The sequence below is a fragment of the Nicotiana tabacum genome, chromosome 5, assembly GCF_000715075.1.
Source record: "Nicotiana tabacum cultivar K326 chromosome 5, ASM71507v2, whole genome shotgun sequence".
Classification (NCBI taxonomy): domain Eukaryota; kingdom Viridiplantae; phylum Streptophyta; class Magnoliopsida; order Solanales; family Solanaceae; genus Nicotiana; species Nicotiana tabacum.
This window is the reverse complement of record NC_134084.1, coordinates 45,743,808-45,761,367: the sequence shown is the minus strand read 5'-3', so window position 1 is coordinate 45,761,367 and position 17,560 is coordinate 45,743,808. Positions and strand designations below refer to the sequence as shown.

General features: G+C 40.2%; 1 protein-coding gene across 1 annotated transcript; it reads right to left on the bottom strand.

Moving 5' to 3' along the window:
• Window positions 1-5,619: 5,619 nt before the first annotated feature.
• On the bottom strand, window positions 5,620-7,521 carry LOC142180769 (uncharacterized). The gene is made up of 2 exons (XM_075252838.1): window positions 6,815-7,521; window positions 5,620-5,752 (listed from the first exon to the last, which is right to left on the bottom strand). The coding sequence occupies exons 1-2, from the start codon at window positions 7,519-7,521 to the stop codon at window positions 5,620-5,622; spliced, it is 840 nt and encodes a 279-aa protein (XP_075108939.1).
• Between the last annotated feature and the right edge of the window lie 10,039 nt (window positions 7,522-17,560).

Here is a 17,560-nt window from a genome sequence, read left to right as displayed (position 1 = left end):
CCCACTTTTAAAATCAAGTAATGAATCTCTTCAATTACCCAAAAGTGGTGTTGTTCAACAGCTATCTAACCCAATATTCTTTCTCAAGCAATATAAGGTGATTCGACACGATTAATCAAGGGCCCATTCAATTAATCACCATACAAAACATAGTTGAACAATCATATCATAAATCCAACTCGATTATAACAACTTGAGTCAAAACTTCAACCAACAATTGGCTCCATCAACCCTAGATAATTGTTTAGCTACTCATAACAAAATAAGGAAGAACTACTAAATTGTTCATAATTGTAAAATTGCAAGAATCAAAAAGAGATAGAAGAAATATAATGTTTGGTTGATCTTCTCACACTTGTTCTTCCTCCAAAAGACGTCTAAAATTTGCCTCTTTTTTCAGTTGGGCGAATGTCTAAAGCTTATAAGGGTTTTACAAAAGTTTCCCCAAAATGACATTTTGGTCCACAACTTCCAGCGATTGAACAGCTCACCGCGGTCGCGGCCAACTGCGGTCGACTGTGGTGAATGCTGAGCTTTCTACCTCCTTGAATTAATCTACGGCGGTTCACCGCGGTCGCGGTGGCCTTCTTGCCCGGACCATTTATGCTTCTTGATGTTCGGGCACTTCTCGAGTGGGCGTTTTTCTTCACATTATCGCCCCCAAAATACTCCATGTTGCTTCCTCTCATATAATATTCCCTGCTAAACAAAAGAACACTATTTAGAGCATTTTATTGGTAATTTATCTATAAAACAACAACAAAGTATGGTCATATTAAGGTGTAAATATCAACTATATAGCCTACTATCAACACCCCACACTTAAATAATTGCTAGTCCTGGAGCAATCCACCACACTGCATCAAGATTTCTTCCCTAAGCTTCTCCTTTAACAACTAACACCATGAACATTTTATAAACATTTGCACCTAGTAGTGAACAACCTTTGCTCCAAGAGTCAAATCTTTTGTACCATGCACATCCGCACTTACTCAAACTACTTTATACAAGAGTCAAGACTTACCTCTCCTTTACGAATCACATGCCCTCACATCACACAAGAGAGTAGTTCTACATATAAATATAATTAAAACAAGTAGGAACTGAGATAGACAGAATTCGCTCACTCTCAGAAAGAAAGTTCACATGCCACAAAGATGCACCATAGGCTTGCCCATAGTGTACTACTTTGCTAATTGAACTCATTCAGTATAAGATCAATAGGACTTGACTTGGTTGTAATGTAGGCTAAGGGACGGGTGGGATATATTTGGGTATAGTGACTAACCTCCCTAAGCACTTTTTAATACAATCACATTAACTTAAAGATCATAATTGTGCCAACCAGCACTCCACCTCATTTGTTTAACACATCCCCTTCCAATAAGTACAATTTTTACAAGCCACCACTTCTCCCTCATTCAGAATATTATTATTATTTTATTTTATTTTTCGTGGTGTTTTTTCTTTTATGCATCCAATTCTACCTCTTTTCTCTCTTTCAATGGTTCCACTCAAAAATCAAACTACCACCCCACACTTTTACTTTAGCATATTTCCATTCAAAAACCAAACCACCACCCTACACTTTTACTTTTGCATATTTCCATTACCGTTCAAGTGCTTATTGGGGGTAAAGGGGTTCAAATAGTCAGCTATTCAAATAATTGGGTAAGGTTCGCAATGTGGTTGCCAAAGAAGTAGGCTTATAGGCTCAACGGGGTTAACTGTGATGTATTGCATTCAGGTGGGTCACTTTATATATCTGGCTCAACAACAAATGCCTATATCACTTCTAAAACTGAAAGAGACTACCATTTCGCTTTGGAAATACACAGGGCAAGTTCTAGGCATCAAATATGAAACATGGAACATAGTAAAACTCACATACACATGGCACATGACTCACTCTGGATTGGGTTATCAAGACATTCTCTTTTGAGTGTTCAAGTTAGATGCAAAGTTACAAATTTAAGGCACTCTAATAGGATTTAACTAATGAAGCTAGGTGTTGAACTCTAGTGTCTATTTTGTTCAGGTGTAGCAAAAACGTTTTTCGCTCGTGGTCCATTAATCCTAACCTAAACTAAAAAGGATCAAAGATAAAAACTACCTATACCCGGTCCAAGCTAAACCCTTGGAAAAGAACCGTGGCCAAAAGAAAAACCAAGGGGAAGTTACTACACTACCTAAAAATAAAATAAAAAATCTTTTTGGTCTTTTCTCTAGACTACTTCCCTCAACAAAATTGTCTAACAGATCCATCAGCACGAAGAGTCTCCGTATTCCAATTTTTTTTCTTTCAACTTAGTCCCTCAAGAACCCCGCCGAAAGATATCCGTCGTTAGGACAAGTCATTTACTATTTAAGCTTTCCTAATGAAATATTACTCTTCATCAAAACACTCAAATCAAGACAGAACGAGCAAAATCAACAGTCAATTATTACAATTACAACATACAATGAAGTATCCCCACCCCACACTTAAAATGAAGACATGTCCCCATGGCTCAAAATTTTAAGAACAGTGAGGTTAAGGAAATTCCCTGAAAGCTCACTCCTGATCAGAGACAGTGTTTGGGTTCACGTTGCATGCACGTCCCAGCACTCTCAACTAGCCCAAGAATTTCTTCTCCGATTTCACTTGCCTCTCGGCCACCACATCAACACGGGCACCCAAATCAGTGATTGAGGTACGCAACCCAGCCATATCATGCTCTAAAGCTGTCATACGGGTGCTCCGGCGTAGCTGGGACGGGCCTGCCACATCAACTCTCGGAGGAGGGGGAACCTCAACTACCTCAGTATCATCATCATCATTCTCAGCCAAATCAGCATCAGAGTCATCAACATTCACCACCGGTTCTCGTCCAATTCCAATTTTTCTCACTCGGAATGGGGCTTTTAGTGGCAATTTCCAATCAACCCGAGGGTCTTCAGGGACTCGAGCAATACAACACATCCGGGTGATTAGCGAAGGGAAGTAGTGACCCTTGATAAGCACAGGTGATCGAATGAACATCTCTTCATGAATCAGCCGGGCCACATCAAAATCATTATGGGACATGAAACAGTGGATTGCACGCCCATTGTAGATTAACATATGTCGTGTTGCTGGATGGCAACAAATGATTGTTGACAATGGTGAGCCAACATTTGGCCTCCCAATTCAGATAGTGGGAGTTGAGAGTAATCCTGTGCTTGATCCATAGGTGCTCTCCGTCCGGCCCACAGATAGTATCCGGAAGAGTGTCCCACAAGGCCCTTGTTCCGCTAAAAGTACGATAAGGATCAAAGTCACCCCGAAACACAAGCAACCTATATACCCTGCGTATGGCGTCAAAGGATGCATTTACCGGGGTATTGTGAACCATCACAACCCCATTCTCATGTTCTGGCAGGTTTGCATAGAACTCTCTTACTAATTGAATATTAGCTTCTTCCGGTACTTCAAAGAAAATGTCCAGCTGACACCTCTGCAGCTCATTCAACATATTGGGGCATTCCACCTCCAAATCCATCCGATCAATGTGTACCTCTAGTTGTAACTTCTTAGCTGCTTTCTGGTTGTACCTTTTCTCCGCTGCGCTGAAGACAAACCGAGTGCTCCAGGACTTACCTGGACCGACCGCGGTGAGTTGGAAAATCTGATGTAGAAAGTTTACGCCTCACCGCGATCCACCGCAGTCGTGGTGGGATTAAAAATCCGAGGCAGAATGTTTGCCTCCCACTGTGGTTTACCGTGGTGCACCGCGGTCGCGGTGGGATTGAAAATCCGAGGCAGAATGTTTGCACCCACCGCGGTTTGCCGCGGTCGCGGTGCTAGGTGCAATTTTTTTTTTAATCGCCTAATTAACAAACCCGTGGGTTACCTCCCACGTAGCGCCTGATTTAACATCGCGGCACGATGCCATCATTTGTCCATCACTCCTCATCCGTGTACTGGGACTCTCCCAAAGTGATTACCACTCTATCCCCTTTTTCATCAGACATGCCAAAGTAATGTTTCAACCTTTGCCCATTTACCGTGAACTTGTTTGTCCCATTTTCTGATCCAATCTCTACAGCTCCACTTAAGAACAATTGCACCACTCTGAAGGGTCCTGACCATCAGGATTTTAACTTACCTGGGAACAATCTCAATCTTGAGTTGTATCACAACACTTGATCTCCGGGTTTGAAGTTTCGATCCAAAATGTGCTTATCATGCATTAACTTCATCCTTTCTTTGTATAATCTAGCACTCTCAAAGGCCTGGAACCTGAATTCCTCGAGCTCATGTAGTCCCGTGACTCTGTTAGTGCCTGCTCTCTCCATGTCTAAGTTCAACTGTTGCAATGCCCATAGCGCTTTATGCTCTAGCTCAACTGGGAGGTGGCATACCTTACCAAACACCAACTTGTACGGTGACATCCCAATAGGGGTTTTGAAGGCTGTGCGGTATGCCTACAATGCATTATCCAATTTCTTTGCCCAGTCAGTCCTTGTTGCATTCACTATTTTTGTGAGGACACTTTTAATATCCCTGTTGGATACTTCAACTTGTCCGCTCGATTGTGGGTGGTACGGGGTGGTCACCTTATGGTGAACTCCATATTTTTCCAGCAGCCGTGGGAATGCTCTATTGCAAAAATGGGTTCCGCCATCACTGAGTATAGCTCTTGGGGTATCAAAATGCGTGAAAATGTTCTTCTTAAGAAAGCCTAGTACCCCCTTAGCCTCACTGGTCGGGAGAGCCACCGCTTCGACCCACTTGGAGACATAGTCAACTGCTACAAATATGTACTTATTACCATACGAGCTGACGAATGGCCCCATGAAGTCAATCCCCCACATGTCAAAAATCTCCACCTCTTGAATTGTGGTCATTGACATCTCGTGTCTACAAGATATGTTGCCAGTTCTTTGGCATTCATCGCAGCTTTTGACCCAGGCATGAGCATCCTTGAATAGAGTAGGCCAGTATAAGCCTGACTCCAACACCTTCGCTGCTGTATGAATTCCTCCAAAGTGCCCACCATATGGTGAAGCATGGCAAGCCTGCAAAACAGAATGTTGATATTTCTCGGGGATACACCGCCGGATCATGTTATCTACACATATTTTGAACAATAGAGGTTCATCCCAATAATAATATCGACAATCACGGAAGAACGTTTTCCTTTGAATTGAGGAGAGTTCATAAGGTACAATACCACTAGCTAAATAATTAGCAATATCAACATACCAAGGTGCCTCCTCCATTGTCATTGCCATTAATTGTTCATCCGGGAATGTCTCTGTTATATCCTCAACCTCTACCTTCTTTTCATCTCCTTCCAACCTTGAGAGGTGGTCAGCTACTTGGTTCTCTATCCCTTTTCGGTAACGTATTTCCAGATCAAATTCTTGTAACAGAAGAACCCAGCGAATCAAGCGTGGTTTTGACTCCTTCTTTTCTATCAAGTAACTAATTGCTGCATGGTCAGTGTAAACAATAACATTCGAGCCAATCAAGTATGGCCAGAATTTGTCGAATGCAAAAACAACAGCCAGCATCTCCTTTTCCGTCACAGTGTAATTGAGTTGTGCACCGCTCAGTGTTCTACTTGCATAATAAATCGGGTGCATCAGTTTACCCTATCGCTGCCCCAAAACTGCTCCTATGGCGTAGCCACTGGCGTCGCACATGTGCTCGAACGGTTGCTCCGAGTTGGGTGCAACAATGATGGGTGTAGTCACCAATCTCTTATTCAACTCCTCAAATGCCAACCTACATTCATTAGAAAACACAAAAGGGTGATCCTTTTCAAGGAGTTTGCACAATGGGTTAGCAATTTTGGAGAAATCTTTGATGAATCGCCTGTATAACCCGGCGTGTCCAAGGAAACTTCTCACCGCCTTGACCGAAGTGGGCGGTGGTAGTTTTTCAATCACGTCCACCTTGGCATGGTCGACCTCAATTCCCTTACTGGACACTCGGTGTCCCAGGACTATCCCTTCTTGTACCATAAAATGGCACTTTTCCCAATTCAACACTAAATTTGTCTCCACACATCTTTTGAGCACTCTTCTTAAGTTGTAAAGACAGTCCTCAAATGAATCTCCCACCACGAAGAAATCATCCATAAAGACCTCCATAATATCCTCCACCATGTCTGTGAAAATGGCTAACATGCACTACTGAAATGTCGTCGGTGCATTACAAAGCCCAAAAGGCATTCTCCGAAAGGAGAAGATGCCATATGGACAAGTGAATGATGTTTTCTCTCAATCTTCGGGGGCTATGGATATCTAATTGTACCCCGAATAACCATCCAAGAAACAGAAGTGTGAGCGCCCGGCTAGCCTGTCCAACATTTGGTCAATGAAAGGTAAGGGAAAGTGGTCCTTCCGGGTGGCTGTGTTCAATTTTCGGTAATCCATGCAAATTCACCATCCCGTGACTGTACGAGTTGAGATCAACTCATTGTTCTCGTTTTGCACAAGATTCATTCCCCCCTTTTTCGGTACACATTGGACAGGGCTGACCTAATTACTATCTGAGATGGGGAAGATGATTCCCGCATCTAACCATTTGATCACTTCCTTCTTTACTACCTCCTTCATGTTGGGGTTCAGCCTTCGTTGATGTTCTCTAGAAGGTTTGTGCCCTTCTTCCAAGAGAATCTTGTGCATACAGAAGGCTGGGTTGATACCCTTTATATCTGCCATAGTCCAGCCAATGGCAGTCTTGCTTTCCTGTAGTACCTATAAGAGCTGTTCTACCTGCACATCTAACAAACCGGGTGATATAATCACAGGCAATGTAGAATCGGGACCTAAGAAAACATACCTGAGGTGAGTTGGGAGTAACTTCAGCTCCAACTTGGGTGGTTCCTCTACCGATGGCTTTGCTGGGGGTGTAGCTCTTTTCTCTAACTCAAGGGACTCGAACTGAGGTTCTCTTTTCCAAAATCCTTGTCCTTCCAGTGCCATAACCCACTCAACCAACCCTTCACCATCCATTTCTTCTAAATTTATTAGACATGCCTCCAATGGATCCTTAGCAGTCAGGGTCACATCATCTTCTTGCAGTATCACATCCACTGCCTCCACTATAGAGCAATTCACATACTCACTCGGTCTCCTCATGGAATGCTGAACATTGAATATGACTTCTTCATCGTTCGGTCTCATTTTTAATTCCCCAGTCTCACAATCAATCAGGGCTCTCCCAGTGGCCAAAAATGGCCTACCTAAAGTGATAGGTATCTCCTCATCTACCTCACAATCCAGAATAACAAAGTCTGCGGGGAACACAAACTTCCCCACTTGCACCAATACATCATCAAGAATCCCAGTAGGTCTTTTTACCGTGCGGTCGGCCAACTGCAGTAGCATCGAAGTCAGTCTAGCTCTACCAATGCCCAGTTTGGTGTATACAGCCAATGACATCAAATTTATGATGGCTTCCAAATCACATAATGCCTTTGCAAAGGCGTAACTCCCAATTGTGCAAGGAATAATGAAGCTACCTGGGTCGGACATATTTTGAGCCATTGGTCTGGTACTACTGCGCTGCAAGTATGCGTTAGAGTCACTGTGGATAGATCTGGAAAATCAAACTTCCGTGACATTAGGTCTTTCATCATCTTTGCATAACCTGGCATCTCCCTCAAGGTATCCATCAAAGGAATATTCAACTAAATTTGGCGCAACATCTCCATGAATTTCTTGTATTGATCTTCCTTCTTTTGTTTAACCAATCTTTCAGGGAATGGTGCAGGTATCACCCTTTGTGCACTGCTTGCTGGCTTCTCTCTGTTGGGGTTCTGTGGCACAAGAGGCACCACCTGTTCTGCAACTTGTTCGTTTACCTTAGCCTTACCCTTTTCATCTTGACCCTGTTCAACTACCACTTCAGTCAGATTTGTTGGTTCATCTACCTTTAGTGGAGTTGGAGTGGCTGGTGTAGTCTCCTTGCTGGCTTGTGCAACCTCCTGCTCCTTGTCTAAATCTCTCCCATTCCGAAGACTTACTACCATTAGCTAATTTGGGTTTTGCTCCTTGGGGTTAATGTTTGTATCCACTGGTAATGTTCCCTAGGGCTGATTGTTCAAAGCCATAGATAACTGCCCCAACTGAGTTTCAATGTTCTTTATAGCTGAATCATGTACTGCCAACTTTTCTTGCATCTTACCGTTTGTCCCAATGAGTTGCTGGAGCATCCCCCTGATCTCTACCATGTTGTTATCTTGCTGTTGAGGAGGTGGCTGATATGTCAACTGTTGCTAGTTCTGCTATGGTAGCTTGGTTGTCTCTGGTGGTATGGTACCAACTGTTGGGTCTGTATTGCTGATTTGGTGCAGGTCTCCACTGTTGTCCTCGTTGTCTCTGACCCCCAAAGTTGTTAACATAATTCATATCTTCCCTTGCCCCTTGATTTTCGCCTTCTCCGCTCCATGAACACACGTAGGACTGATTAACACAGGGTGCACACAGTCCTTCATTTGTCGTATCAACAATATGCACCTGTTTGGTACCCATCTCATCTATCTTCTTTGTCAAAATACTCATCTGCGTTAGAAGTGTGGCCATGTTCTCTGCCTGCAAATTATTGGGTCAAGAGGCACTGAATGCACTATGGGTGCCAGTGTTGTACCTCTAGTCATCCACCTTGAGTTCTGGGACATCTTGTCCAGAAGGACCTTGCACTCAGTGAATGTCTTACTCAAAAATGCACCTCCAGCTGAAACATCCACATTGGCCTTTAGATTGTCAACTAATCCCATGTAGAATCTCTGGCCAAGCATCTGGTCTGGAATGCCATATTGAGGACACTTCACCAGCATCCCTTTAAATCTTTCCCAAGTTTCTTGCAGTGTCTCCGTCGACTGCTGCTTGCACTACAATATTTCATTAATCTGCCTTGCAGTCTTGTTGGGTGGGTAGAATTTATTCAAAAACTGCTTTACTAATTCCTCCCAAGTGACAATGAAATTGATTGGGACCGAATTCAGCCAAGTCTGAGCTTCCCCAGCCACAGAGAATGGGAACAGTAATAGCTTGATAGCTTCTGGGGTCACATTTGGCTGCCTTTAAGTCACACAAATTGACAGAAAATTTTTCAAATGTTGCTGAGAGTCTTCAATGTGTGACCCGGAGAACAATCCCTTATTCTGCAGTAGATGTAGCATGTTGTTGGTGATCTGGAATGTCTCCGCTTGTATTGCAGGTACAGCTATGGCAGTTGCCAGGTTGTCAGTTGTGGGTTGAGCCCAGTCATAAAGTGCAGCTTAGGGCATAAGAGGTTCCACCACTCTGACATTTGGGTCAGCTTGCTCGTCCCTGATGTTTCCGTTGACGTTCTCTACGTCACCCATGTCAAGGTCAAGCTGAGGTGGTTGTTGTGATTGTTGGATCCTCCTATTGGCACGGTTTAATGCCCTGAATGTTTTCTCGGGGTCTGAAAGTCCTTCAAGCAGTTCTCCAGTCCTCAAAGAATTTCTAGGCGTACACCTGAATTCCACAAGAGTTCAAACGTTAGAATTTCAATGAAGATTTGTTTAGCACCTTTGAAATTTGATTTGAACTAAAAAATTTAACACTACTTCTAAGTTGTAATAAATAACACCGTTAGTTCCCTGACAACGACACCAAAATTTGATAATGCCTAACTATGCCTTTTAAAAGACAAAGCGGTCGCTGCAAATATAATTCGGTTTTAAGTCCGGAATCGAATCCTCAGGGAACTAACCTATCTATTACACTTTTCAGCAATGTTATTATCAACTCAACCAATCTCTATATGCAAGATTTTTTATCAATAAAGATTGGGCTTTTGTTCAACGACTTCAACTACTTATAAAAAAACAACAATAAGCTAAAACAAGGATAATTCAATGGTAAATAGATCTAGGGCAGTGATTTCCCCAATTGCTAGTTTAGGTCTTGACTCTTCCGCTATAATCTCACCGTAATACTCTATGAGGATTAAGAGTTATGGGCTATTGTAATTATCTCTCGATCAACTACGATAATTTACTAGAGCATTCTCTCGAACTACCCTAGCTGACTATAGGTATACAACTCTAGATTATCCCACCAAAGTTTTGTTATCTCTAAACCCACTTTTAAATTCAAGTAATGAATCTCTTCAATTACCCAAAAGTGGTGTTGTTCAACAACTATCTAACCCAATATTCTTTCTCAAGCAATATAAGGTGATTAGACAAGATTAATCAAGGGCCCATTCAATTAATCACCATACAAAACATAGTTGAACAATCATATCATAAATCCGGCTCGATTATAACAACTTGAGTCAAAACTTCAACCAACAATTGGTTCCATCAACCCTAGATAATTGTTTAGCTACTCATAACAAAATAAGGAAGAACTACTAAATTGTTCATAATTGTAAAATTGCAAGAATCAAAATGAGATAGAAGAACTCTAATGTTTGGTTGATCTTCTCACACTTGTTCTTCCTCCAAAAGTAGTCTAAAATTAGCCTCTTTTTTCAGTTGGGCGAATGTCTACAGCTTATAAGGGTTTTACGAAAGTTTCCCCGAAATTACACTTTGGTCCATAACTTCCAGCGATAGAACAGTTCACCGCGGTCGCGGTAGACCGTGGTGAACGCTGAGCTTTCTGCATCCTTGAATTAATCTACCGTGGTTCACCGCGATGGCCTTCTTGCCCGGACCATTTATGCTTCTTGATGTTCGGATACTTCTCGAGTGGGCGTTTTTCTTCACATTATCGCCCCCAAAACAATCCATGTTGCTTCCTCTCATATAATATTCCCTGCTAAACAAAAGAACACTATTTAGAGTATTTTGTTGGCAGTATATCTATAAAATAACAACAAAGTATGGTCATATTAAGGTGTAAATATCAACTATATAGCCTACTATCAAAGATCCATAGATTTCCATTCAAATCCCCAAATTGGTCAACAACACTACAAGTGGGGATTCTCAAGATTCTTACTGCAAGAGGTATATCTACCATCTCTAACTACTCTATGGTGATTATTTATGTATGAAAACATATGTTAGGACTTATGGGATGGTAATTGGAAGTCATAAGTTCCTAACCTAGGTTGTGTTGTAAAGATTGTTAAATGGGTTAATTAAGGAGATTGATGGTTTGGGTGTGAATTATTGGGCATACATGTGCTAACGGAAGTTGTTGATGGCCTAGAGATGATGGTAAGGTGAATCATTAGTATGGAAGGTGTTTCTTAAGTGAAGAAATTCCATTGAAGGTGGGTGTAGAAAGATATGCACATTAGATGTTTGATAAGAAGTCTAAATGACTTAAAGTATACAAATCTTACTAATATTGGTACAAATGTATTGCATTATTATAGATTGAAGTTTTTTAGTGTAGTAGACATTGTAGTATTATTAAGGAGAGCTCGAACAAGGTATTTATGGCTAAACTCTTCTCTTAGAATTGAACCCCACAATATCCATATAAGTCCCAAGTTGCTCATTGTGAATTGAATATTCTGAATAAGCTTGTTTCAAAAGATATCCATGTTCATTAAGTAATTTAAATGCTCTTGTGATGTTGTGCTCTTATTGGATGAATGAGATCAAAGTATGGGTTTCATGTCCAAATGCCTTGATGTGAAGTAGTGCTTCAAATGAAAACTAATTACAATTGTGCAAGAATAACTCAATATGCTTTAGACACTTAATTGCTTAGGTGTGTGTCTAAAGCCTTGATTGAAAATGTCTTGTTGTTGATAATCTGCTAGGATGCTTCAATACTAAATAAGTGAATTGGGAAACGGAGTGTGGCCAACGAGCCAAGAACTTAAGTTATATTTGTGACTAGTGCTTCCAATGAAATGAGTAGATGTGGGATAGATTATGAAATGAACCTCGACATGACTGGACATGAATGACTCAAAAATAGAATTTCCTAAAAGCTTTTGTACTCAATTTATGCCCACAAAAGGCTGTTTTAAATAATGCATCACTTTATAAATATATCTAGTTTGATTAGGGTCATTTTACACTTAGGTATTGAAATTGTATGTTGTCAATTCTAGGAAAGAAATTGTAAAGATAGATGTGTATTGATTGTTTATGATCTTGATATGTGTTTCTGTTGCTGGTTGGTATGCCCATTCTTTGGGAAGAAGCATTTTGTGCTTAAACTTTTCATTACTAATGAATTTGAGGATTATGATTTTTGAAATATTTTATATGTTGATATTTGATAATGATCCTTGAAAACAAAAGAGGTGAAAGTGTGGAACATGAAACACGACCAACGTGCCAAGTGAAATAATATAATGGTGGTTAATGTCTCGTATGAGATGGCCTAGACGATCGGGACGTGATCGGACGCCATACCGTACACATGGTGGTGACTCTATTGGAAATTGGAATTGAAATTGTAACTGTGGTTGATGTCTCTTATGAGATGACCTAGCTGATCAGGCCGTGATCAGACACCATATCATACACATGATGGTGACTTTATTAGAAAACTGTAATTAAAATCGTGATTGTGGTTGATGTCTCAAGTGAGATGGCCTAGCAGATCGGGTCATGACCGGACGCCATGCCGAACACATGGTGGCAATTGTACTGGAAATGATAACCGAAATTGTGGATATGGTTGATGTCTCCAATGTACTAAACGTTCTTCAACCTAATAATATCGAAATTCACTTGAAAACATACATGACCCTTATTTGATGTTTTACTATTGTTTGAAGCTCTTATTGAACTGATGATTATTTCCTCTTTGTATTATTGTTTATTCCATTAAGATGGTGCTTTAGCTTTACATACTAGTACTATTCGATAGTACTAACGTCCCCTTTTACCAGGGGTGTTACATATTTAAATAGATATAGGTGGTTCCATAGCAAACATGGTTGATCGTAGCTAGTGGCGCATCCTCTTCCCAGCAGAATCAGTGAGCCCCATTCCATCCCGGGGTCATGTCATGTACTATATCTTTTGTTCATACTTTTACCACGTTTTGAAGTATAGATGGGGCGTTGTTTCCGGCATTTCCATATTACTCTTTGTTGTATTTAGAGGCTCCGTAGATAGGTTATGAGTAGTGTTTGATATTGGAAATTGAACTAGAAATGTTGGTATTTGGCAAACATGTTTTTCATTAAATTTATAAACTCAAAACTATTTTGGAAATGTTGAATGATGCTATTAATGGGAATGAAATGAAAGTGGTTAATAAAATTGTCACGACCTATTTTCTGAACAACCCGGGACCAGCACTCGATCACTAAACATGACCGAGCAAATTAACTCTGCTTATGAAATCTACTATAACTTTAAACTTTATAAGCAACAAGGAAATACTCTAACCAAATACTTTTGATTAATTTAAATATTTAAATAAATCAACTTCAAAACTTTATTTGTAGTAACCAATGAAATACTACTAAGTTATTATAAAAAAAAAACTTCTGAATCTTAACCCACCGATTGTGTCTATGAAGCCTCTACTGATAAACTAATGCACTGCTCAGGACATGAGATTTCCTGGACCATTCTCTATGTAAACAAAGAAATAACTAAATAAAGATGACTCTAAGGAATACTCCACAAACAAAAGCGGATCTCACCAATAGCACTGGAAGGGAAGGAAGTCCTAACCCGTAGCCTGCTGGCCTGCAAAATTGGTTCCTACGTTGTACCGCAGACCAATGTAGGTTCCCAAAAGAGAATGTCAGTACCCTCCATTGTACTCAGTGAGTCTCAAAACAGGCGGCGAAACTTTAATAACATATACATTACGAGCAAATGTTCTAAATGCATGTAAAACATAAAGCTTATAAGAACAATTCTAAAATAATTGCATAATAGCAGTTTATGAATATTCTAAAAGAAATTATTTTCTTTTTCTTTCTTATAAAAAAAATAATTCACTTTATACTTTGAGAGTTCCAACTATCCTGACTTAATTCTGTCTCAGTCGTCGTATGATCGGCACGGGTTCGATCCCAACCTGATCGAATAGGCCCAATCCACGAGGCGCTACTCGCTTCATGGTTCCCAGCGCTCATGTATCATACCTTAGCATGGCTAAGTAATTTCTCAGCAACGAGACCCTCGGCTCGTGTGCTCCCTACTTTAGCACAAGTAGTTTCAGGAAGTCAATGCCTTGGTCAGGATTCCTCATCCTGGACGATGACCCCTTCTAAGAATAAAGGATACTCCCAAAAATCTTTTCTTTCTACTTCTTCTTGTGACTTTTCAAGTCTAAATCTTTTCTTTTTGGAAAATCATGTACATGCTCATGCTGGTATCCTTAAATGTAAAGCATGACATAAGAATGAAATAAACATCTAAAAGTATTTCTAAAGATTATTGCTTCTTCATAAATTTTCAACATGAAAATAGCATATAAGAATAACACAAAAATTTGAAAATTTATGCACATATATCATAATAAATCATCTAAACCTTTGCTAGAACAATTATAAGTTAATAGGTACTCACTCACTCCAGTTAAGTAAATATAAACTCTTTAAGCAATTCATCAAACACCTTATAGGCATGCTTTTGTGAGTTAAACCACTTTAGTAAAGGGTTATATCAACTCACCTCAAAACTTCTTGAGCCAATACATAGACCCCAATCCAATTTATGTCTGTCAAACATTGATTCTACAACAACCAATGCGTTTTAATTGATTTTAAAGTTTCATACCTAAAAATGGAATTTGATATTGATGCAAAGAAAGAAAGAAATTAACTATCCAATTCTTACCTATTACTACTGTGGGGTAATTGACAATAGGGAATGTCATATACCTGAGTTTAAGAATTAGTCATTTGTAAAGAACCCTAGGTTTTTCTTCTTCTTTTTTCCCCTTGCATGTGTTCGCTGCATAAACAGAGCAACGTTCTGCTTTTTTGTTCTATAATATTCTGTTGCTTTTTCTTTGGACCTTTTTGAGTTTTGACGTCAAGGCAAGGATTTAAAGACTTAAGCCTTTTATTTCAACAGCCCTTTATGGGCTTAGGTTATTTTTTTTTGACTTAATTAATAATTAATGATACCCACTTTTAACAATTAAAAATATTTAAACTATTAATATTTTTATAATTGTATATATATATTTCACTATAGGCAAGATAAAAATAATAAAGATAGTAATAATTTAGTTCTATAGTTAGCGTGTCTCGAAACTTTTATAAGTTTGAGGAGTGTTACAAAAAAAAATTCAGTGTTTGATTAATGGAGTACATCTCCTCTTTATTCAGGGATGAATTTGGGTAGAATGAAATCTAACAGGCTTGCACAGTCGGGTTTACTCGGTTGAGCGCCGATCGCGCTCCCGATTTTGGGGAATGAATAACTTGGTATCCGAGCCTAAGGTTTTAAAGTGTCCTAGGATATCTCGTAGCAGTGTCTAGTAGATTCCTTCTTATCAGTGTGTTGTCGACCACATCTATAAGTTGGAGGCTACTTGGACATTTAGGAATAATACCCTTCTTTGATATTATATATCGCGCGGTAGAGCTCAAGATAGGGAACTAATTTCCTCGTTATGTCTAATTGTCCAGATGAGTAATCCATGAGTTCAAAGCAGCAAGGAAGGAATAACCCCGCCATTGAATCTGGGGGAAATTGTACAAGAGTTCGTAGGGAGAATGCGGCAAGCCGTGGAGGGGTTGGAAGAGCTGGTTGCCAAGGGAAGTGTCCTTGTTGGTGGATTGTTCAGTCTGCGGGAAGCGTCACTTGGGGAGATACTGGATGACTCTTGAGATATGTTATGGTTGTGGAAAAATGGGGCACAAGAAGAATCAATGTCCTAGGTTGGATACTCCTATCCCGGCCTATTCGGTACGTGGGAAGGCACATTCGACGTCATGTTGTGAGTATGCTCAGCAACATGTTTGGGGTGATAGGTGTGGGCAATTCCAAAGGCCTGCACAACAATGAGGTAGTGGAATGGTTACTCCCGCATGGGAAGCTTGGATGAAAGATAAAAGGGATATTTGTAATATATGTAAGAGGCCCGCATATCAGGTCAGTGGATCAAGTCAGTTTAGTGGACCTCATCCCCGTTGTGCAAAGTGTGGGAGATGTCATCAGGGAGTATGTCATTGTGGTACCAAGGTATGCTACAAGTGTGGTATGGTAGGTCATCTTCAAAGAGACTGTTATTTGTCATGCCAAGTCATGGGCAGGGGTATGGTTCAGCCAGCTAGTTTTACAGCTACTTCTCTACAATGCCTCCCCCAGCTCGGGTCACTATAGCGCCTTTAGGACGTGGAGCAGCCAAGAAGGGGGTGTATTTAGAGCTCGGGAGGGCCCAACAGGTTCTATGCTATGAGAGGGCATTAAAGGTATGAAGTTTTTCCAGGTGTGGTTACAGGTATTTTGACTTTTCAATCTCGCGGTGAGTATGCTCTTATTGACTCCGGTTCCGCTATGTTAACCCTTATAGTGCCATGGGATTTGGAATAGAGTCAGGACAACCTTATGATCCATTCTCTGTATGTAGTCTTTGAACGATATGTATTATTCATGAAGCCTCTTTATTACAATTATCTTACTTGCAACCTCTTGAGGGATTGAGTTCTATGATGATTTCCTGAATTGAGTCAGAATCCGAGGGTAATTATTTACACTTGCTTTCCTAGACTCTCACCAAGGAACTATACCAGATAAATTTCTTACAGGTCGTTTTTGTTCAAACGGATAACATCTGCTCACTTGTTCTTATGCATAAACTGTCATAAAATTTGCCTATGTGGTGCCAAATCAATGTAAAGCAGCCCGATGTTGTGATCCTTCTTGAGTCACTCTTTTCTCCATAGTGTGGATGGCTTCTATGGTTCAAATAATCAGTTTGCTCCTTCGTCAATATTATCATGAAGTATTTTCACTATCTAGTAATGTGAGAGCCTATCTCAGCTCCTATCATATGTGTGCATATCAGTTGAAATAAATCGTTGTCCGTATAAGCTTCTTAGAAATTTGAGGTTTTCACAAATTCGCCACAAGAAGATATTTTCTTTGCCCATTGTAGTATGACTTTCATGCTCACTTAAATCGTTTCGCAATAGGTAGCTCACTTTGTTCCTAGTATCGTAGTTGCCCGTGAAGTGGTCTGGTATTGCATCTTCAGAATTGTTGTAAGTAGAAATATGTCTATTTCATAGAAAAGTGTTCATTCCCTCTAACCAGCATCTGATTTCGTTCCAAATATTGAGATGCCTTGGCTATGTGGTCTCACTCTTGAAAAGGTTCAGATTTTATGTTTGGTACATATCATGAACATTTTTATTAGAAGACAAGTTGACGTATCTTTGGTACTCTCATACGATCAACTATCAGGAAGGGTTAAGCGGTTGAATTATAGTAATCTTACGAGTATTTAACTTCTATTTCATTCTCATGGGATTGTGGCGCAGATTTCTTGTGGCAATTAATGTTAGGAGTGTAATTCCACTTCATATTTTGAAAACCCTATCTCATTCAAAATTCCAAGAGTATTCTTATTTTTGATGAATTTATCTTCCCTACACTCTAGGAGAGGACTGGTGACACGTACTTGAATATTCCTCTGTAATGATTTCTATTGCCGA

Bases quoted from the DNA above. Each gene is read 5' to 3' on its own strand.
- LOC142180769 (XM_075252838.1), bottom strand. From the start codon at position 7,521: ATGGCTCAAAATATGTCCGACCCAGGTAGCTTCATTATTCCTTGCACA. The intron at 5,753-6,814 runs GTATGTTTTCTT...TAATGAATGTAG, and splicing joins TTACTCCCAACTCACCTCAG to GTTGGCATTTGAGGAGTTGA.